This window comes from Schistocerca nitens, chromosome 2, assembly GCF_023898315.1.
Source record: "Schistocerca nitens isolate TAMUIC-IGC-003100 chromosome 2, iqSchNite1.1, whole genome shotgun sequence".
NCBI classification, from domain to species: domain Eukaryota; kingdom Metazoa; phylum Arthropoda; class Insecta; order Orthoptera; family Acrididae; genus Schistocerca; species Schistocerca nitens.
Window position 1 is genome coordinate 252,716,229 of NC_064615.1, and position 24,360 is coordinate 252,740,588.

The 24,360-nt window shown below is 42.5% G+C and overlaps 1 protein-coding gene across 1 annotated transcript in view; it reads right to left on the minus strand.

The window, feature by feature from the left end:
• Positions 1–24,360, minus strand: part of LOC126235976 (sterol O-acyltransferase 2-like) — a 227,644-nt gene that overhangs the window by 117,821 nt on the left and 85,463 nt on the right. The window contains exon 4 of the mRNA XM_049944953.1: positions 7,710–7,880. Coding sequence (XP_049800910.1) covers positions 7,710–7,880 — 171 coding nt within the window. The remainder of the gene's footprint in view (positions 1–7,709; positions 7,881–24,360) is intronic.

The window sequence follows — 24,360 nt, forward strand, 5'->3', positions numbered from 1 at the left end:
CGCACGTCATCGATAGGATTTAAGTCGGCGTAATGAACAGACCCGTACATTCGCCGATAATCCTGTCATTGCAAGAGCTGCTCCAACAGCGCTATTTGATGCAGTTGCGCATACTTATCCATAAAAATGAAGTCAGGACTGTATGCAGCCCTGAAAAGATGCACGTGGTGAAGAACTACGTTGTCACAGTAACGTTGAGCGGTGAGTGTAAAGTGTTCAAAGATTTGAAAGTGAGTACGCCCAAGCAAAATTATGCGTACTCACACAGCAACGCCTGGATCACCAAGTTCTAAAATGTTCCACGGATGCGTTACGTATCGTCATATGTCGAGAGACTGGAACCCGTATTGCACTGAGGAACACTGTCCAACGTCATCGTTTTGGTGACGCAAGTGTTACGGTGTGAGGGGCATGATCTTTCTTGGGTGTACTGATCTCCAAATCTTTGCACACTGTACGCTCACTGCTCAAAGCTACGGTGGCACTGTATTCTTTCCCCATGTGCGTCTTTTCAGGGGTATATTCAACCCTGACTTCACTCCTATGTACGAAAATGGGCGACCGTATCGTACAGCACAGATGGAGCGACTCTTGCAACGAGAAGACATTCGATGAATACACTGCCCTGCCCATTCCCCTGACTTAAATCCCACCGAGCACGTATGAGATGTGTTGGGATGACGTATTGCAGCACGTCTGCAACCACCAACGACTGTACAGCATTTGTCACCCACCTCCCACAAGAACTCTTTATCAACCTTGTGGCCAGGAAGGAAGAACGCTGGACTAGAACATGCCTTTTGTAATGTCCAGGGGACCATCATAAATGACTTCGGTGTACTTATTGTCTTCGAATGGAAGTGTCATTTCTGTTAGTCTCACTGGGTATCCCATTCACATAGCTCACGTTCTCCACTGTAGGAGTTCTTTCTATATATGGTCCAAGTTTCATGGGGGCATATTTTAATTGCCAGTGATACATCATGGGATGGTTTTTTTTTTCTTGTCCGTAAGTAAAGTGCACCAGTGTACTTTTATGAGTTTTCTCTCTACGCTAAATACCCATAATACGATGTGTTGCGTAGGCACTCATCTGGTTTTACAAGATTACGTATTTTACATGAATGAAGAAGGGCGTCCAGTAAGTAACGCAACACATTTTTTCCTGAAAGCAGATTGGTTTTATTCAGGATACCAGTACACCTTATTACTCTCCACTCGATTGGCTACAAAACGATTTTTCAACAGAATCTCATTTCGGTGCGACGAACTTACGTCACATTACTGGGATTAGCCTATATGCCCGCATGTACCACTCCAGTGTCGGAGCCCACGTTTTGCTGCGTCCGTAACCTCCCCATCATCCATGTACTGCTTCTCGCGCAGTGCGTGCTTCATTGAGCCAAACCGAGGAGAGTGCGAGATCAGGGCTGCAGGGTGGTTGAGGAAGAACAGACCAACGAAGTTTCGTGAGCTCCTCTTTGATGGGCAGACTCGTGTAAGGCCTTGCGTCGCCATGGAGAAGTTCGTTTTGCGTTTTTGTGATGATGAACACGCTGAAGTTGTTTCTTCAGATTCCTGGGGGTAGCAGAATACACTTCAGAGTAGGTTGTTCCATCATAAGCGAGGACGTAAAAGAGAATAAGTCGCAGTAGGCGGTCGCCATGACTTTACCGGCTGACGGTACAGCTCTGAACTTTTTCTTCGTAGGGTAGAGAGTGTGACGCAGTCCATAGATTAGTGTTTCCTATCTTGCTCGAAATGATGAGTCCAAATTTCATTGCCCGTGACGATGTCAGACAAAAGATTGTCGAATCAGCCTCGTAACGCGCAAGCAATTCCGCACCATGGTCTTTATGGTCTTCCGTTACGTGGCGAAAAACCCACCGTGCACTCTCATATTATTAACTCAACTAGTGCACAAGTGCGTCAGAACTAACAACAGATTCCAATTAGGCAGCGAGGTGTGTGTGTGTGTGTGTGTGTGTGTGTTCCGTCGGTCACTCGAAACAGTGTGTCCACATGTTCCAGTAATCACAGCCGTAGATACAACATGATTTTTTTGTTGGTTTTTGTTTTAGGGCGCAAAAACAACTAGTGTCTGACGAGCCCATGTCAAAACTGTAAAATACGAAGACAAAGAGAGGAGTTAAAAATGACTAAAAATCAGTCCCAATCGACGGAAGAGAAGACAGCTGAAAATAGTGACGTCGAGAAAGGTCGGACAGGATTGCGTGACCTTGTTGCGATGACAGACGCCTTGCCCAACGACTCACCGTGCTTTTGTTCACTGCCAGGTCTCTAATTCTACAAGCACCTGTGAGTATCTGCATTGCTCGTAATTCCTAATGCATTTTAGAGACAAAGTTTGTTAGACTTTTTTCTTATTTTGGTTCTTACTATTGCAGCTGGAGAAGTTCGTTTGAACCATTTCGAAAATACAGGTCACTGAGCATCTTCTATAACGCATCCAGATGACGCCGTCTGGCAAAGGATGACACGGCGATCGATCAGCATCGCACGGTCCTTTGGACCTTTACTTTTCTGTCTGCAACGCTAGGAGCTTACTAGCTGAAGCTGATCTTTGTATCTGAATTAGACTTTTTCTTTCAGCTATATTCTTCGTTACTTAAATTTATCGACGTTGTATGATTGTTATTTGAGGGCTGACTACACTGTGACATTTTTATGAAGTAATATATAGTGTAACAGTCACTAATATCTTATTAGCACGACGCGTTCGACTGCATGCTGCCATCGTCTGGTGTTTTTATAGTTACTTTTACATTTTATTTAACATGAGGTGGCGTTAAATTCCTTTGCTTTTTGTGCCAGCGAGGTTGTGTCCAAACGACGCCTGTTCACAGAGACATATGTTAGTGTGTTCATTAAGTGAAATGGATGATTAGACCATTCGTTAGTGCATTTTCTTACATCTTTGTTGGTAATATCGTTGTCTGGCATACAGAGCACAGTAACATGTAAGCCACAACTTAACACTTTCATAATCATTTCCTTACATCAATCCAAAGAGTCTTAGAAGCTAAGATAAACTAGTTACTGTTGCTAAAAGTGTAATATACTGTGAAGAGCAAATATTTATATCTATATGTATTTATGCCATGGCAAATATTAGGTTACTGTTTTGTAAACACAATTTTTTCAATGAAATAAATATTCAACTCTGGAGAAGTTTTTAAAGTACTTAGTAATATTACTTTCAACTTTATCGTTTAGTAAAATCTCCATTTACTGCGCCATGAGTGAGATTTCCAATTGTTCATGTCCCTTGGCGCCCCTTGTCCTTTTCATGTCATATGAAAATCATGTCCAAACTCATGGAATAAATGGTCTGTATTTTGTATGTGGGTGACTATTGCTGATTTTTTTGTAGTTGTTAGTGTAGTAGGCATTTCTATGTTCATTGTATCTTTTTTCAATTCTCGCCCAGTCTGACATACATAGAGGGCTTTGCAGGTACTACATACTATTTTACAAATGCCTTACTGTGAGTGTTTATCTGTATGTGTGTTAACATTGTGTCCTAGTGTAAATTGCTGTTGTGTGTTGTGAAGGCTATATTAGTGAAATGGAGAAGGGACACCAAAAGAACTTATAGGAAGAATTGGAAATGTTCATTAATGGCATAGTACATGGAGACATGTTACTGAATTATAAACTTGAAAATAAATATTAAGTTCATTAAAAAACTTCTCAAATGTCGAATGCCTATTTCATTGAAAAAAATTGTTTTTACAAACCACTCATCTAACATTTGCCATGACATCTAGATGTAAATGTTTGCTCTACACAGTATATTACAGTTTTAGCAATAGAAACTGGTTTATCTTAGCTTTTACGACTCTTTGGACTGATGTAAACAAATGATTGTGGAAGTTTTAAGTTGTGGTGTACTTTTTACTGTCTGTGTGTGCCAGACAACGAAATAACCAACAAAAATTTAAGTGGAAGTATTAACAAAATGAGTTAATCATGCCTATCACTGAATTAACACAATATAAAAATATTTATCTTCCTGAAAAGGCGTCTTCGTCGACACACAACCTCACTTACACACAAAGCATATAAAACAAACGTCACTTCGTATTAATTACACTGTAAAAGTAACTGTAAATGCACCTGATTATGGCAGCATGCTGCCGAAACGCGTTGTGCGGTTGAAAAATTAGTGACAAGGTACTATTGCAGTATATATTGTTTCATAAAAATTCTTTTTTTTTATATTGTTCAGTTTACAATGCACTCGATTCTCAGACATCTGTTAGAGATGGTCTGTACAATCAGCCCCCGTAAGATATATATTACCAAACTCTCATCGGTATCCCCTCCGAAAACATGCTCTGACATGTCTACAACAACCAATAAAGTTCTACCCACTCAACCGTCAAGTTCACGGAGCCAAAACTGCCGTTTACGCTGACATACAACAGCAAACCTCTGTTCTATTCGTCAGCAAAACGAACACTTTTAATGGCCTTAAATATAAAAGAGAAAGTACATATGTAAGTATGTATATATAAAGACTTGTGTGTGGAAGAAAGATTTCATCGAGCGATGTACTTAAAGCTTTTTTTTTTAAAAAAAAAAAACAAAGTGCATTTCCACTTTCATCGCGATGTAAACTTCTCTCAGCTGTGTTGTAAATGTTGCCTGTCAGCAGGCTTAGGTCTCATATTTAGTATATTGTGAGGAAGATGTAGCTACAAACCCATACAAGCTTTATTCTGTTGTTCTTATCTTTCAAGAGCTCTCAAATGCCGTTAAAAGAAAGTGCACCATCGGAATATTTTTGTTGGTTGCACGCCATTGTCAATCACAATATTTTATTAACCTGTTTCAGAGCTGCGGCCCTGTTTTGAGTTGGACTAAAACAGGTTAACAGAATACCGTTGTTGGAGATGGACCTATTACTGACAGAAATAATGCTAACCTGTAAGAGATGATCAACCAAAATGTTTGTTAACGAAGTAAGTCTTTCCCTTCAGAAATCTACATCTACGTCTACGTTCACATCTTCATCCATTTCCAACCACTGAATTGGACGGAAGAAGGTACGTCACATTTTACAAGTTACAAGGCTTCTTCCCCTTCAATTCATATTTCGAGCGCGGGAAGAGAGATGGATTAAATACCTCCGCGCGTGCAGTGATGAATCTAATATTATCCTCACGATTTTATGGGAGCGATACATAAGCACATTTAGTATACTCCTATATTCGCCATTTACAGATGGTTCTTGAAACTTCATAAGCAGGCTTTCTAGAGAGAAACGCAAACTATCTTCAAGAGTGTGCCAGATCAGTTGCTTCAGCAACACCGCTATTCTCTCACGGGTCAAACCTGTGACTATTTCTGCTGCCCTTCTCTGTATACGTTCAATATCCACTGTCAGTGCAATTTATTCCATATCTCACTCACTTGAGCATTATTCTACGATGGATTGCACAGCTAATTTGTAGGCAATCACCTTTGTATACTGATTGTATTTCCTAACTGTTGTATCAATGTAATGCAGTCCGCCACCTGCTTCATCTACGACTGACCCTATGTGGTCGTTTCATTCATGTCACTACGAAGTCTTACACCGAGGTATTTGTATGAGTTGAAAGACCGTAGTTGTGACTCATTGATACTGTCATCTTAGGATACTGTGTTTCCTCGTTCTGTCAAGTGCACAATTTTACATTTCTGAATACTTAAAGCAAGTTGCCAATCTTTACACCATTTCGAAATCTTATGAAGATCCGACTGAATATCTGTTTGGCTTTTTTCAGATGGTACTTTATTATAGATCGCTACATCATCTACGAAAATTCTGAGATTACTATTAATATTGTCTGCATGGTGATTAACCGGTAACGGTCGCAAGACACTTGCCTAGAGCACACTTGGAATTCATTACGTCAATGAATCTCCATCCAAAACAACATTGCTTCGTCCTCCCTGCCAAGTAATCCTCAACCCATTCATTAATTTCGCTGATACCCCATACGACCGTAGGTGTGGTACTGAATCAAGTACTTGACTGCCTTGATCCATGGTTCTCAGGCTGTCATGTGAGGAAAATGCGACATGTGTTTCACATGATCGATGTTTTCCGAATTCATACCGGCTGGAATTGAGTTCTTATCTTTGAGATACCTCATTACGCTTGGACTCAAAAGGTGTACTAAGATTCTACAACAAATGGAAGTCTAGGATACTGGGTGAAGTTCTGATGATCACTTCTACCACCCTTATTGTAGATGGGTGTGGCCCGTGCTTTCTTCCAACTATTTGGCACAGTTTTTTTGTTTGAGGTACCTACGGTTGATTAAGTTTAAAAGAGAGGATAACGCAACAGCAAATTCAATATATAATCTGGTAGGAGATTTCATCGGACGCCGGAGCTTTGTTCAGTTGTAGCCTAGAGTGGTTACTTCAGTCTCACGGTACGCAATGGTTGCTAGTGGCAACCATATAGAAAAATAATATTCCGTTCCAGTAGAAATCCTATTCGGGAATTTTATTTAGGTATTTCTAACAGTTTTCGACAGTGAAGCGGTGTCCACATTCACTGTCACTCACCTGTTACATAGTACAGTATATGTAACATTACCATAAGAGGTACTGCGTACGACCTACTGAATTTGTACCTGAGTAACCGAAAGTAGTATGTACTGCTTAGAACTGTAAGTGGTGTTCACAAACGTAAAATTACGAATACAAAATACGGTGTGCCACGGGATTCGGTATTAGGCCCTCTCCTGTTTCTTATTTATATGAATGACATTCCACGTTACTCTCTAAACTACGAAGTAGCTGTGTATGCAGATTGTACATTCACAGAGTAAAAAGGAAACGTTAAATCTACTAGAGACCCACTGCAATAAAGTGACGAATGAAATTGGTCAACAATGTAAGCTACTTAAATGTGAGCCAAGTAAGACATGGAGTTTAGCAACAACACTCTCGGTGATGTAACAAAACTGTACATTGGTAGTTGAATGGTGAGAAAGATCTATACTCTATGTTAACAAATTTCTCTTCTTCGGAAACTCTTTCCTTGCCATTGCCAGTCTACATTTGATATCCTCTCTCTTCGACCATCATCAGTTACTTTGCTCCCCAAACAGCAAAACTACTACTCTAAGTGTCTCATTTCCTAATCTAATTCCCTCAGCATCACCCGACTTAATTCGACTACATTCCATTATCCTTGTTTTGCTTTTGTTGATGTTCATCTTATATCCTCCCTTCAAGGCACCGTCCATTCCGTTCAACTGCTCTTCCAGGTCCCTTGCTGTCTGACAGAATTACAATGTCATCGACAAACCTCAAAGTTTTTATTTCTTCGCCATGAATTTTAATTCCTACTCCTAATTTTTCTTTTGTTTCCTTTACTGCTTGCTCAATATACAGATTGAATAACATCGGGAATAGGCTACAACCCTGTCTCACTCCCCTGTCTCTCAAAATCCTTTTTACATGGGGAATGTCGAGCGTTTCGAGAAAAAAAAAATGTTATAGCAGCGAACTACTTGCGTGTAGTTATATCTGATGTTAATGACATATTCAGAAGAATATATTTTGTTGTGTATCGAGAATTACAGTCTTTACTGTATTTGTGTATGCAGGAAATAATTCGATTCGTCGTCGTCGTCATGCTATCGTTGTTATTACTTATGCAGTAACAATACGGAACTTACTGCCCGTCAGCGACTAGGTCGTAGACGGCGGTGTGCAGGAACAGGATGAGCAACATGGCCACGAAGATGTTGTAGACGGTGTGGAAGTGCTTGATCTTCATCAGGTCCGTCAGCAGCGACTCCCTCGCCAGGAACTGCTTCTCCGGCAGGGCTCCCGAGCTGGGCTGGTGTCTGCGGAAAAAGTCAGCACTTCAAAACCCTGTCCAAGGACTCATTGATTCATTCATCCTAATCCACTATCATGATAACTGCAATGGACCATAGAGCCCAAATTATGTAATATAAAAGTTGCAAGTAGATTACAAATGTATACTGGGCCGGTACTCGAACCCGGGGCCTTTTGTTTCGCGGGCAATGCTCTTACTTTCTGAGCTATCCATGGGGCACTCATTTCCCCACCCCCCTCCCCCTCACAGCTTCACTTCCACCAGTTTGAAAAGTAGGAGAGAGAAATACGAGGGTATGCAGAAAATAATTTCCAGTCCATCGCGAAATGGAAACCACAGTGAGAATCCGATGAAGCTTTGCACATATGTGTTGGACAGTGTCTCTCGTATGCTCGTCGATCGCGTCACGTTGCTCTTAGCAATTATGACCGTACAGTGAGCACGTAAAGATGCCTAGAAAACTGTTCCCCGCAACCCCACATAACGTACCTGCCATGAATTTACTTATTCGTGGCAATACGTGGCAGCATACTGCTGGGGCGATGGAGACGCTATTGCAGACTTTCCGATGGGAAGTGCTTGATCACCCGCCATATAGCCTGGACTTGGCTCCCTCTGATTTTTATCTTCGCCCACGTGAACCGCTGGCTATGAAGACAACATTTTGACACAAACAATGAGCTGCAGACCAGCGTAGAGAATTAGCAAAAAACCACATGTGGTTGCCTTCTATGGCGAGGGTACTGGAAAATTAGTACAACGATACGACAAATGTCAAGGTCGAACAGCGTGCGTGTAGAAAGCAGCCGGAAGGTGAAGCTAACTCTCGCGAAAGAAACATTTGTGATTTCCGCTGTCGTTTCCATTTCGAGACCAATCGGAGCTTACTTTCCGAACAAACCTCGTAGACATGTGAGTCGCACTTGGATAGCTCAGTCGGTGGAGCACTTGCCTGCTAAAGGCAAAGGTCCGGGTTTCGAATCCCGATTCGGCACACAGTTTTAACCTGCGAGCAAGTTTCAATTCAGTGTGCACTCTGCTACAGAGTGAACATTCTGGATACTTTTATATAAAAACCATGATAATTGGTGCAGATTCTTTCTTTCACTGTACTGAATCTTGAACTAAGTTAACAGTATCAAATTACGATTTGTTTGTGACTTTAGTTTTGTTATTATTATCACGACCTGTAGGTTAATCTACAGGGTGACAGTTATTGAACTATATGAAATAAAATCGTCACAACTTCTGAACGGTTTGCGTTAGGACGTTCAAACTCCACGGTTGCCCGCGGGACATGATGGGAATTAGCATACGGTGTATGGCTTGGTTTAGCGACGTCAATAAGCAAAATTGGCGCATTTGGGCGGCTGGGACTCTGCATTTCACGATCGAGAAGTCTCTTCACCCTCAACGGGTGAGTGTGTGGTGTGCAATGTCCAGTCATGGAATAACCCTTGATGTCAAGGTGACTATTTAACGTTACATGAAAGTTTTGGAAGGTGATTTCATCCCTATTATTCAAAATTACCCTGATTTCGTCAAGATGTTCATGAAAGACGGAGCTCGTCCCCATCGAAGCAGGAGCGTGTTTGATGTCCTGGAGGAGCACTTTGGGGACCGTATTCTGGTTCTGGGGTATCCAGAGGCCACTGGCATGGGCCTCGATTGCCCGCTATGTTCTCCAGACCTGAGCACATGCGACTCCTTTTTATGAGGCTCTATTAAAGACAAGGTGTACAGCAGTAACTCCAAAACCATTGCTGAGCTGAAAAAAGCCATTCAGGAGGTCGTCAACAGCATCGATATTCCGACACTTCAACGGGCCATGCAGAATTTCACTATTCGTCTGCTTCACATCACCGCCAACGATGGCAGACATATCGAACATGTCATAACCTAAATCCTAATATCTGTAGTGTCGTTTACATGTTGAACAAAGTGTGTGCACCCCGTAGTTTGTAACTAATTTATATTTTTTTATATAGTTCAATAATGGTAATGTACTTTTCCTCTGGAATCTCTTTTCACCCTACAACGGGTGATTTTTTCCCTCTCACAGGTTTTCGTTATGTTTAGTCTCTTATTTGACTATTATCTCTATCACCTGGTATTACTTATTAGCGCTATTACAACCACGATTACGACTGCATGTACTGTAACAATAAGAACTACTAGATAACCAGCACTATGATATTAGAAGGCCTTACTACACCACCATGAACCACGGACTTTTTGCCGTTGGTGGGGATGCTTGCGTTCCGCGACGATACAGACAGCGGTTCCGTAGGCCAGCAGCAACGGAGGGGTGTCAGTTGTGAAGCCAGACAAACGCGTGGTTCCTGGAAAGAGCCAGCAGGCCTTTTCAATAGTTGCAGGGGCAACAGTCTGGATGACTATGTAGCTTTGTAATATAAGGCAACAAGGCCTTGCTCTGGTGCTACTGCGAACGACTGAAAGCGAGGGGAAGTACGGCCTATTAGTAGCCCTGAGACCTGGGCCTGCTAGCGTTCAGCCATGCAACAATTTCAGCTCCTCTTGTGCCAGTTCTGTGTGGCCGATTAGCTTGCCAACAAACACGTAAAGTACAAATAGTACATACAACCTGGGCTTCAGGATGTAAATGCAATCTTCAGGAGTTACAAGAAACAAGGGAAACTAAGAGAGATTCTTCATAAAATTAATTAACATTCAAAGGGTCCATACAAATGTGAAGATCAGATGACACCTTGATTGCATATGAGGAAGTCGTATCAAGTTGGTAAAATATCCAGCAAATTTATCAAACAGCATGCGAGATGTCGTGCAGATAAGGCACAAAAAGGGTTTCTGAGTCAATCAGTCTCCCACTACGTAAACACGGCCCTTTGTGTTCGGATAGTTGATTGAAGTTATTGTCTGGATGTTGCAACTTGTACTTCATGACTTATAACTGTTCCAAAATGTTACGGGCCAGATCTTTGATGCAAGCTGTAAATATTGCATGGTTAATAAAACTGACTTACGATTACGAGTGGCACCATGTTCATTAAGCCTAGTTTCAAAACTTCTCCGCGTCTGCCCGATGGATGTACAATCACACTGTGGGCAGTTCACACCGTAAATACCATCTTTACTGTACAGCCGGTAGGTACAGAAAGGGCGCCGATTAGCACCCACAGATCTGAAACAAAAAGGGATGCTCAGCAACTGTTTGCAGTGTTTGTAGTGCCTACAGCGGTCTCCATTTTTTTTTTTTTTTTTTGTCAACAGTCTACTGACTGGTTTGATGCGGCCCGCCACGAATTCCTTTCCTGTGCTAACCTCTTCATCTCAGAGTAGCACTTGCAACCTACGTCCTCAATTATTTGCTTGACGTATTCCAATCTCTGTCTTCCTCTACAGTTTTTGCCCTCCACAGCTTCCTCTAGTACCATGGAAGTCATTCCCTCATGTCTTAGCAGATGTCCTATCATCCTGTCCCTTCTCCTTATCAGTGTTTTCCACATATTCCTTTCCTCTCCGACTCTGCAATGAACCGCCTCATTCCTTACCTTATCAGTCCACCTAATTTTCAACATTCGTCTATAGCACATCTCAAATGCTTCGATTCTCTTCTGTTCCGGTTTTCCCACAGTCCATGTTTCACTACCATACAATGCTGTACTCCAGACGTACATCCTCAGAAATTTCTTCCTCAAATTAAGGCCGGTATTTGATATTAGTAGACTTCCCTTGGCCAGAAATGCCTTTTTTGCCATAGCGAGTCTGCTTTTGATGTCCCCCTTGCTCCGTCCGTCATTGGTTATTTTACTGCCTAGGTAGCAGAATTCCTTAACTTCACTGACTTCGTAACCATCAATCCTGATGTTAAGTTTCTCGCTGTTCTCATTTCTACTACTTCTCATTACCTTCGTCTTTCTCCGATTTACTCTCAAACCATACTGTGTACTCATTAGACTGTTCATTCCGTTCGGCAGATCATTTAATTCTTCTTCACTTTCACTCAGGATAGCAAAGTCATCAGCGAATCGTATCATTGATATCCTTTCACCTTGTATTTTAATTCCACTCCTGAACCTTTCTTTTATTTCTATCATTGCTTCCTCGATGTACAGATTGAAGAGTAGGGGCGAAAGGCTGCAGCCTTGTTTTACACCCTTCTTAATACGAGCACTTCGTTCTTGATCGTCCACTCTTATTATTCCCTCTTGGTTGTTGTACATATTGTATATGACCCGTCTCTCCCTATAGCTTACCCCTACTTTTTTCAGAATCTCGAACAGCTTGCACCATTTTATATCGTCGAACGCTTTTTCCAGGTCGACAAATCCTATGAAAGTGTCTTGATTTTTCTTTAGCCTTGCTTCCATTATTAGCCGTAACGTCAGAATTGCCTCTCTCGTCCCTTTAGTTTTCCTAAAGCCAAACTGATCGTCACCTAGCGCATTCTCAATTTTCTTTTCCATTCTTCTGTATATTATTCTTGTAAGCAGCTTCGATGCATGAGCTGTTAAGCTGATTGTGCGATAATTCTCGCACTTGTCAGCTCTTGCCGTCTTCGGAATTGTGTGGATGATGCTTTTCCGAAAGTCAGATGGTATGTCGCCAGACTCATATTCTACACACCAACGTGAATAGTCGTTTTGTTGCCACTTCCCCCAATGATTTTAGAAATTCTGATGGAATGTTATCTATCCCTTCTGCCTTATTTGACCGTAAGTCCTCCAAATCTCTTTTAAATTCCGATTCTAATACTGGATCCCCTATCTCTCCTGAATCGACTCCTGTTTCTTCTTCTATCACATCAGACAAATCTTCACCCTCATAGAGGCTTTCAACGTATTCTTTCCACCTATCTGCTCTCTCCTCTGCATTTAACAGTGGAATTCCCGTTGCACTCTTAATGGTACCACCGTTGCTTTTAATGTCACCAAAGGTTGTTTTGACTTTCCTGTATGCTGAGTCTGTCCTTCCGACAATCATATCTTTTTCGATGTCTTCACATTTTTCCTGCAGTCATTTCGTCTTAGCTTCCCTGCACTTCCTATTTATTTCATTCCTCAGCGACTTTTATTTCTGTATTCCTGATTTTCCCGGAACATGTTTGTACTTCCTCCTTTCATCAATCAACTGAAGTATTTCTTCTGTTACCCATGGTTTCTTCGCAGCTACCTTCTTTGTACCTATGTTTTCCTTCCCAACTTCTGTGATGGCCCTTTTTAGAGATGTCCATTCCTCTTCAACTGTACTGCCTACTGCGCTATTCCTTATTGCTGTATCTATAGCGTTAGAGAACTTCAGACGTATCTCGTCATTCCTTAGTACTTCCGTATCCCACTTCTTTGCGTATTGATTCTTCCTGACTAATGTCTTGAACTTCAGCCTACTCTTCATCACTACTATATTGTGATCTGAGTCTATATCTGCTCCTGGGTACGCCTTATAATCCAGTATCTGATTTCGGAATCTCTGTCTGACCATGATGTAATCTAATTGAAATCTACCCGTATCTCCCGGCCTTTTCCAAGAATACCTCCTCCTCTTGTGATTCTTGAACAGGGTATTCGCTATTACTAGCTGAAACTTGTTACAGAAGTCAGTCTTTCTCCTCTTTCATTCCTTGTCCCAAGCCCATATTCTCCTGTAACCTTTTCTTCTACTGCTTCCCCTACAACTGCATTCCAGTCGCCCATGACTATTAGATTTTCGTCCCCCTTTACATACTGCATTACCATTTCAATATCCTCATACACTTTCTCTATCCATCTTCAGCTTGCGACGTCGACATGTATACCTGAACTATCGTTGTCGGTGTTGGTCTGCTGTCTATTCTGATTAGAACAACCCGGTCACTGAACTGTTCACAGTAACACACCCTCTGCCCGACCTTCCTATTCATAACGAATCCTACACCTGTTATACCATTTTCTGCTGCTGTTGATATTACCCGACACTCATCTGACCAGAAATCTTGTCTTCCTTTCACTTCACTGACCCCTACTATATCTAGATTGAGCCTTTGCATTTCCCTTTTCAGATTTTCTAGTTTCCCTACCACGTTCAAGCTTCTGACATTCCACGCCCCGACTCGTAGAACGTTATCCTTTCGTTGATTATTCAATCTTTTTCTCATGGTAACCTCCCCCTTGGCAGTCCCCTCCCGGAGATCCGAATGGGGGACTATTCCAGAATCTTTTGCCAATGGAGAGATCATCATGATACTTCTTCAATTACAGGCCACATGTCCTGTGGATACACGATACGTGTCTTTAATGCAGTGGTTTCCATTGCCTTCTGCATCCTCATGTCGTTGATCATTGCTGATTCTTCCGCCTTTAGGGGCAATTTCCCACCCCTAGGACAAGAGAGTTCCCTGAACCTCTATCCGCTCCTCCGCCCTCTTCGACAAGGCCGTTGGCAGAATGAGGCTGACTTCTTATGCCGGAAGTCTTCGGCCGCCAATGCTGATTATTTATCAAAATTTAGGCAGTGGCGGGGATCGAACCCGGGACCGAAGACTTGATTATGAATCAAATACGCTATCCCTAGACCACGGGTCTCCATTACAGTAGGTTATCGTATTTGGTCATCTTCGCGTAAGTTGTGTCTATAACGTCTTGACCCATGATCTTAGAGGCTGCGTGTCATGTCAGCTGTGAGGTGTCGCATAATCTTTTCATAACTAGTTCAGTTTTTCTTTTACTGGGTTTTACGTAATATGTTGTTCCTCAGGTTAGAACCTTTAGTATTTTTTGTAGTTTACTAGTCACGCTGCCTTCTCCGTTACTGAAGATTTTATGGACCCTATACGTTGTATTGCGCTATCTCTATTCTTAGCCTTGCATTCTTAATATGACGTACTCTGTATATTAAGATACCTTCCACTATTATATTTAATTTGTGGTCTGTCGGTTTGTCCCCTTTTACATTCTATATTGTGGTTTTATTTATTTTGTATTTATGCTATGGTTTTATTAATTTCATTTCTTGACAGTTGCATTGTATGTTGCATGGCTTGCTTTTGTTGTTTGCTATGCAGCAGGCTTATCGTAGCTAGCAAAAATGTCGTGTGACTGGGGCCTCACGTCGGGTAGACCGTTCACCGGGTGGAAGTCTTTCAATTTGACGCCACTTCGGCGACTTGCGTGTCGATGCGGATGAAATGATAAGGACATCAGAACACCTAGTCCCTGAGCGGAGAAAATCTCCGATCCAGCCAGGAATCGAACCCGGGCCCTTAGGATTGACATTCTGTCGCGCTGACAACTCAGCTACCGGGGCGGACATCGTAGCTAATGCCACGCATAAATAAGGTGTTTTTAGCGCTATTAGTGGCGTCTGACGTTTGGGAGGAAACGTCTTGTTGGCTATGATTCAAAAATGGTTCAAATGGCTCTGAGCACTATGGGACTTAACATCTGAGTCATCAGTCCCGCTAGAACTTAGAACTACTTAAAGCTAACTAACCTAAGGACAGCACACACATCCATGCCCGAGGCAGGGACTAGGTGTTGTGTTGTCCTTATCATCATTTCATCCGCATCGACACGCAAGTCGCCGAAGTGGCGTCAAATTGAAAGACTTCCACCCGGTGAACGGTCTACCCGACGTGAGGCCCTAGTCACACGACATTTTTTGTTTACTACGATAAGCCTGCTGCATAGCAAACAACAAAAGCAAGCCATGCAACATACAATGCAATTGTCAAGAAATGAAATTAATAAAACCATAGCAGAAATATAAAATAAATAAAACCACAATATAGACCGTAGCGGTCGCGCGGTTCCAGACTGTAGCGGCTAGAACCGCTCGGCGGCTATGATTCCTTCGGTGGCCATGCCGCTCCAGGTAACAGCTCTGATGACGGCCACACACTGGCGTGCGTGCAGCGGGCTGGTGACTTAACATGATAAGCTACTTTTCAGGCTCACAAATTGGCATTTTATCCGCTTTCATGCCTTCATTTTAATTTATTAAGCCCATGCCACATGACTGCTCGTTCGCATTTAGGTACAATGTGTGCTTATTTGTTGTTACAGCCAAGATTTTTTGGTTAGGCCCCTTTTACCTGATGTGGTACTGGTTGACTCAAAACCTTTTCACGTCTCACCTGCACAGCATCTCGCGTGCTATTAGATAAATTTGCTGAATTTTTTAGAAGAGTGGTACGACTTTCTCGTACACAATCAATGGATAACCTCATTTCCACATTTGTATGGGCCCTTTTAATATTTATTAATTTTATAATGAATCTTTTAGTTTTCCTTTCTTTTTTTTAGCTCTGAAGATGGGGTTTACATAATCAAAACCCGAGTCGTGTGTTCAATTTTATCCAAATAAAGGTTTTGTCGAGTACAACTGGAGCGTATTTATTCATCATGAAACAATTTAACAGCTATGGATATCCCGTAAAGAGTAAGCCATGAATTTGCTCAGCTGAAATTTCGACACTGTCGGAGCGACTAAGAAGATAGCAAGTTTGCTCTCTTGTCTGACGCATGGGACAGATTCATAGCAAACTGTCAAATCATTTATATTCTTGGTCTAAATTATTGTGGCGATGAGTAGTTGAGCCTTCCTAGTGGTAGCTGTCGGTTCAATTAATTCGTGGCGTCTAAACCTGACCAATATGGGCAGAAATAATGAATGGCTGTCGATAAAGATTCGAAGTATCCTAGATGTGAACGTGTTAGTGACTTCGTACTGAAATTAGTTGTAGGTTAGACCTAGATAACGGAAGGAACGTTACGTGTGACAGATTCTTCACCTCACTTTCACTAACACGACATTTGAAAACAAACCGAACACGCTTGCTTGGTACAAAAAACAAAATTAGAAGGGAAGTGCCTAACTGCATGAAGGAAGCTCGCGACGATCTATACAAGACTTTAGTTTACAAAAACGACGATACGATCCTCAGAGTGTCAAAGACAGCTAAGAAAGAACGTAATAATTCTCAGTTCCTTGCAAATTGTAAATGACACAATGTTACAATGAAACTAAGTATGGAGCAGACGATATTCAGGTGACCCACGAGTTCTCATTGAAAGCTGGTGCAAGAAGGTAGCCTGTTCACGCTTTTTATAATATCCTACATTTGGTAGGAATCAGTGCTTGGGTAAGCTATAAGCTAGTAGGCCTACCAAGCATGAAAATGACTAAGTATCAGAGATATAACATTCAGTTTTACAAGTAGTAGTAATTACTGACTAGTTTACTGTTTGTAATATTCCATTCCGACAATATTCTAAAGTTCACTAACTATTCGAATTTCAACCTCTAAATTTCACAGTTCACGATGAAGGTTTTCATAAATAAGAACGTTAATATTGAATACATTTCGCCTTTTATTGTTATTTACTCAAAATTATGACAACGGTGGGTTATTGTCCGTATCAGCGACAGTTTATACAAAAAATTGTATTTGCTTCCACACGTTTATTGAGTGTAATTATAGCCAGAGACATCACAAAGGCTTTTACCAAGTCTCAATAAATTAAAACTCACGGGGTACCAAGTACTATTCCTAGTTGAAAACACTACCCACCAAATATTCTAGAAGTTTTGGTAGTTGAAATTTTTTTCTGTGTTCTACTAGCACCTGAGGTCAAGATCTACATAGGGTCATAATTCGGACACACTAATTAACATTTGCTCAAATTTGAAATACCAAATGTTTTCGCTGTTTTCTTGGATTGGCGTAAAAGACAATAGTAACAACAGTTTGCACAACTGTGACTAAAATCAGTTATCTTTTCTAAATGAAATACGTTTTTTGTGGCCTGGAACCTTAGCAATCACAGCTCCCTCTTTGCAACCTTTTGCTGCGTCTTTACTCCAAAGCATTAAACTGCAGTTAGAGCGCAATCTGTGATCGCGTGCAGTGACATTAAATTGATGTCGGAAAAGGCCAGTGAAGCAGAAATCTCGATAAAATGTATGCGTGAGGGGTTTGTAGGAACTGCTCCGTTTTTTCTTGTCGCACAATACAAGTAGTAAACGAGGAGATGGAATACGTAGCTACCACTACTTCTCGAAGCCTCACTACTTCAGTATATGCCTGGGGAAGGAGAGAAAAAACATTATTTCTGACTGGTGAACAGATTATCTAGTGACTAACACACAATTTTCACAACGTGTTTTACATTGGCAGCATCACAGTATGCGACCTTGTCTGCTACGCTACATTTACACCATTTTTGTTTCATGTGATTTTCTTCTGGCAGCACGTGGTTGGAACTCTCTCGGCTTGCTTTATCCTTTGTTTGCTCTAGTGTGAAACTATAAATGTCTATATTTGTCAAATTATTGCTTCTCACAAAATCTGTTAATACGACGATGTGCAGACTTGCTAGTTGTACCTTACAAGTTATGTGAAGTATGCGTTTCTGTGTAGTCTGCACTTGCCAACTTTTGTCAATTGAAATTTTTGTCTGTGTTCTACTAGCATGAGTACAAAATAAATGATCAGTCTTTGGAAGCGGTAACATCAGTCAAGTATCTGGGTGTGACTATTCGAAATGATCTCAAATGGAATGATCAGATTACACAAGCAACGGGTAAGGCGAACTCTAGATTGCGGTTTATTGGTAGAATCCTGAAGCGATGCAGTCCTTCAACAAAGGAAATAGCTTACAATACGTTAGTTCGCCCAGTCTTAGAGTGTTGTTCGTCTGTATGGGACCCTTACCAGTTGGGTCTGATTCAAGAGATTGAGAAGGTCCAAAGAAGAGCGGCAAGATTCGTGACTGGTACATTTAGCCATGGCGAGAGCGTTACAAATCTCATAGAAAGTTTGAAGTGGGACACACTTGCAGATAGACGGCGCGCTAAACAGAAGGGGCTGCTCACTAAATTCCGAAATCCAATCTTCACAGAGGATGTAGGGCACATATTATTACCACCAACTTTCAAATCGCAGAATGATCATCATTCAAAGATAAGGGAAATAAGAGCTCGTGCTGAGGCGTTCAGACAGTCGTTTTTCGTTCGCGCGATCCGCGAGTGGAACAGGGGGGGGGGGGGGGGGGGGGGGGGGGGAAGATATGACTTTGGCGCGAATCGTGCCCTCCGCCACACACCGCTTGGTGGCTAGCGGAGTATACGAGGTGCGGCTAGAAAAAAACCGGACTGATGCTGGAAAAAACATTTATTTACAATTATTTACAATTTCATGTTATCTCCTTCAATGTACTCTCCTCCTCAGTCTCTACACCGCTCCATACGAATTTTCCACTGTTCATAGCAATGCTGCAGATCATTTACGGTAAGTCCATACATTACTTCCGTCGCTTTTTCTTTTACTGCTTCAACAGTCTCAAATCTAGTTCCTTTCAAAGCTGACTTGACTTTAGGGAAAAGAAAAAAGTCACAGGGGGCCAAATCAGGTGAGTAGGGTGGATGATCTAAGATGGGAATGTTGTGTTTTGCCAAAAACGTCTTCACTGACAACGCACTGTGAGCTGGGGCATTGTCTTGGTGAAGGATCCATGACTTTTTTCTCCACAAATCGTTCCGCTTTCTCCGTACTCGCTCACGTAGGGTAGCCAGGACGCTAATGTAGTAATGCTGATTCACTGTTTGTCCCTCTGGTACCCAATCAATGTGCACAATCCCTTTGATGTCAAAAAAACAATCATCATTGCCTTGAATTTCGATTTTGACATTCGTGCTTTTTTTGTCGTGGAGAACCATGAGTTTTCCAATGCATCGATTGGCGTTTAGTTTCGGGATCGTAAGTAAAAAACCACGATTCATCGCAAGTAATATTTTGTAAGAAGGTGGGATCACTTTCAGTGTTTTCCAGGATGTCAGAACAAATCATTCTTCGGCGTTCCTTCTGTTCAATTGTGAGACACTTTGGAACCATTTTTGAACACACTTTGTTCATGTTGAAACTTTCATGAAGAATCTGCCTAACACTTTCCTTGTCAACTCCTGTTAACTCAGACACTGCTCTGATTGTTAAACGGCGATCTTGTCGAACAAGTTTACCGATTTTTTCAATGTTTGCATCAGTTTTTGCTGACAATGGTCTGCCAGTGCGAGTGTCATCACTGGTGTCTTCGCGGCCATCTTTAAATCGTTTAAACCACTCAAACACTTGTGTTCGCGATAAACAATCATCGCCGTACACTTGTTGTAACATTACAAACGTTTCACTTGCAGATTTTCCTAGTTTGAAACAAAATTTGATGTTAACACGCTGTTCTTTCTGTACACTCAACATTTTCCGACGCACAGACAAAACGTCAACTACTTAAAACAGACGCCACGGGCAGACTGAGTGCAGGAGGCAGATGAAACTCGAGCAGTAGGCGGAGCGAGAGTCACGTGACAGGCCACGCGACTTTCAGCCTTATTGCATTCGTTTTATTGTTTCACCAGTACTAGTCCGGTTTTTTTCTAGCCACACCTCGTATATGTAGATATAGATGTAGATGCCTTACATCGGGGTGGGCGTTCACAGGTGAATCACCGCCGCTATCGTTGTCGCCTCCCTTCCCCTCTGTCTGTGCACCTACGAGTCCACTAACTCTGGCGTCAATATACTCGTAGGGCAAGGACTAACCTGAACACTGGGATACCATCAGTATGTATATATACTAATTGATTTCGAAAACTGGGTCTGCTGCACATCTATCAGCACAACATGCTTACCATTCTGTTACTTTCAATCATTTCTAATCGTCACATGATGAGGCCTCTGACCTAAAACACTGGACAAAACTACGACAAAAACATACAGGAATGGTCAAAAGTATGGAAACATCAAAAACAACTCTTTATCATGCCTAACCAACCAATAGGTTGCAGGAAAAAGGTTCGCATTCAAAACAGCTTCCAGTCGTCTCGGAATGGATAAATACAGATCCTATATGGTTTTCAAGGGACTCTTATACTACCTTTCCCGCCAAGTACTGGCACGTTCAGGTAACGATTGTGGAAGTGGATAGCGGTCACGCACCCTTCTCTCGAAACCAGATCGCTAAGGCTCAATATTATTGATATGTGGTGACTGGTGGTGACATGGGAGATACGGCACTTCATCCTCAGGCTCACAACACCAATCCTGACGATGCAAGCTGTGTAAAAAATGGCCGTGTCGTGTTTATTTTACTTATCGTATGGGGAGGGCTTCCCGTCGGGCAGACCGTTAACCGGGTGCTGGTCTTTCAATTTGACGCCACTTTGGCGACCTGCAGTCGATGAGGGTGATAGGTTGATGATGAGGACAGCACAACATCCAGTCCCTGGGCGGGGATTATTCCCCGACCCAGCCGGAAATCGAACTCGGGCCCAGAGAATTGACAATCCGTCACGTATACCATTCAGCTAGCGGGGGCGGACGCCGTGTCGTGTTTATACACATGATCGCCATTGGGGAACAAACATAGTAGCCGGCCGAAGTGGCCGAGCGGTTCTAGGCGCTACAGTATGGAACCGTGCGACCGCTACGGTCGCAGGTTCGAATCCTGCCTCGGGCATGGATGTGTGTGATGTCCTTAGGTTACTTAGGTTTAAGTTAAGTTACTTAGGTTTAAGTTGAGTTACTTAGGTTTAAGTTAAGTTACTTAGGTTTAAGTAGTCCACAGTAAGTTGTAGGGGACTGATGACATCAGAAGTTAAGTCCTATAGTGCTCAGAGCCATTTGAACCATTTTGAACAACCATAGTAGCATGGGATGGATATGACCAGCCAAAATACAAACATAATCCTTGACAATAATGAGACCTGGCAGAGTAACCATGGAATACCACGATTTGACTTCCTTGAACATCACCGAACCCCCGCCATGTTCCACTCTTGGCGTGCATACTGAAGCAGAAGTTGGAAACGGTGTGAAACAAGACTTATCCGATCATATGAGTTTCTTCCTTTGCTCCATGTCCAGTTTAGTGGCTTCGGCAGCACGTTTTCTTATTAACCTCATTTGCATCACTGATGTGCGATTTTGCAATTTCATCTGGTCCTCCAGTTCCCTGTTTATGGAGCACCCTTCGTGTTGGTTTGGTCCAGACAGATTACCAGAATGCGACATTCAGCTCTGCAGCGACTCTTGCAGCTGTCTTAGTCTTTTTTTTACTCGCAATCCTCCTCGACGACCGTTTTTCACGCCTGCTCAACACACACTTTCGTTCCGATTGTGCTTCGCTGGACGACGTTTTTCCGCTTTCCCAATGACTCCTGCCGTCTGGGTTCAGAGGTCATCCTCAGTTCGTACAGGCGGTAGGCGGAATTGGTGAAGGCGGAAAGCCTCGCTCGCGGGGTGGAATCAGAGCCAACTATTTGTAGTATAGTTCCGAGAACCGATCGCAGTCCTCTGGTTTGGAGCCGAGTGGAAGGCTTAAACCAGAGGCTCAGACGATTCTGCGGAGATCTGGGGTGCAAATTTCTCGACCTCCGCTATCGGGTGGAGAAATGTAGGGTCCCCCTGAATAGGTCAGGCGTGCACTACACGCCGGAAGCGGCTACAAGGGTAGCGGAGTACGTGTGGAGTGCACATGGGGGTTTTTTAGGTTAGAGAATTCCCTCCCTAGGCTCGACAAGACGCCTCCTGAGACGCGGCAACGTAGGAGTAGGCAAAATGCAACAGGGAATAGAAATATTAATGTGCTAATAGTAAACTGCAGGAGCGTCTATAGAAAGGTCCCAGAACTGCTCTCATTAATAAACGGTCACAACGCCCATATAGTACCAGGAACAGAAAGTTGGCTGAAACCAGACGTAAACAGTAATGAAATCCTAAACTCAGATTGGAATGTATACCGCAGAGACAGGCTGCACAGTGAAGGGGGAGGCGTGTTTATAGCGATAAGAAGTGCGATAGTATCGAAGGAAATTGACGGAGATCCGAAATGTGAAATGATTTGGGTGAAGGTCACGGTTAAATCAGGCTCAGACATGGTAATTGGATGTCTCTATAGGCCCCCTGGCTCAGCAGCTGTTGTGGCTGAGCACCTGAAGGATAATTTGGAAAATATTTCGAGTTGATTTCCCCAACATGTTATAGTTCTGGGTGGAGATTTTAATTTGCCGGATATAGACCGGGAGACTCAAACGTTCATAACGGGTGGCAGGGACAAAGAATCCAGTGAAATTTTTTTAAGTGCTTTATCTGAAAACTACCTTGAGCAGTTAAACAGAGAACCGACTCGTGGCGATAACATATGAGACCTTCTGGTGACAAACAGTCCCGAACTATTTGAAACAGTTAACGCAGAACAGGGAATCAGCGATCATAAAGCGGTTACGGCATCGATGACTTCAGCCGTAAATAGAAATATTAAAAAAGGTAGGAAGATTTTTCTGTATAGCAAAAGTGACAAAAAGCAGATTACAGAGTACCTGACGACTCAACACAAAAGTTTTGTCTCGAGTACAGATAGTGTTGAGGATCAGTGGACAAAGTTCAAAACCATCGTACAATATGCGTTAGATGAGTATGTGCCAACCAAGATCGTAAGAGATGGAAAAGAGCCACCGTGGTACAACAATCGAGTTAGAAAACTGCTGCGGAAGCAAAGGGAACTTCAAAGCAAACATAAACATAGCCAAAGCCTTGCAGACAAACAAAAATTACGCGAAACGAAATGTAGTGTGAGGAGGGCTATGCGAGAGGCGTTCAATGAATTCGAAAGTAAAGTTCTATGTACTGACTTGGCAGAAAATCCTAAGAAATTTTGGTCTTATGTCAAAGCGGTAGGTGGAACAAAACAAAATGTCCAGACACTCTGTGAACAAAATGCTACTGAAACAGAGGATGACAGACTAAAGGCCGAAATACTAAACGTCTTTTTCCAAAGCTGTTTCACAGAGGAAGACTGCACTTTAGTTCCTTCTCTAGATTGTCGCACAGATGACAAAATGGTAGATATCGAAGTAGACGACAGAGGGATAGAGAAACAATTAAAATCGCTCAAAAGAGGAAAGGCCGCTGGACCTGATGGGATACCAGTTCGATTTTACCCAGAGTACGCGAAGGAACTTGCCCCCCTTCTTGCAGCGATGTACCGTAGGTCTCTAGAAGACCGTAGCGTTCCAAAGGATTGGAAAAGGGCACAGGTCATCCCCGTTTTCAAGAAGGGACGTCGAACAGATGTGCAGAACTATTGACCTATATCTCTAACGTCGATCAGTTGTAGAATTTTGGAACACGTATTATGTTCGAGTATAATGACTTTTCTGGAGACTAGAAATCTACTCTGTAGGAATCAGCATGGGTTTCGAAAAAGACGGTCGTGTGAAACCCAGCTCGCGCTATTCGTCCACGAGACTCAGAGGGCCATAGACACCGGTCACAGGTAGATGCCGTGTTTCTTGACTTCCGCAAGGCGTTCGATATAGTTCCCCACAGTCGTTTAATGAACAAAGTAAGAGCATATGGACTATCAGACCAATTGTGTGATTGGATTGAGGAGTTCCTAGATAACAGAACGCAGCATGTCATTCTCAATGGAGAGAAGTCTTCCGAAGTAAGAGTGATTTCAGTTGTGCCGCAG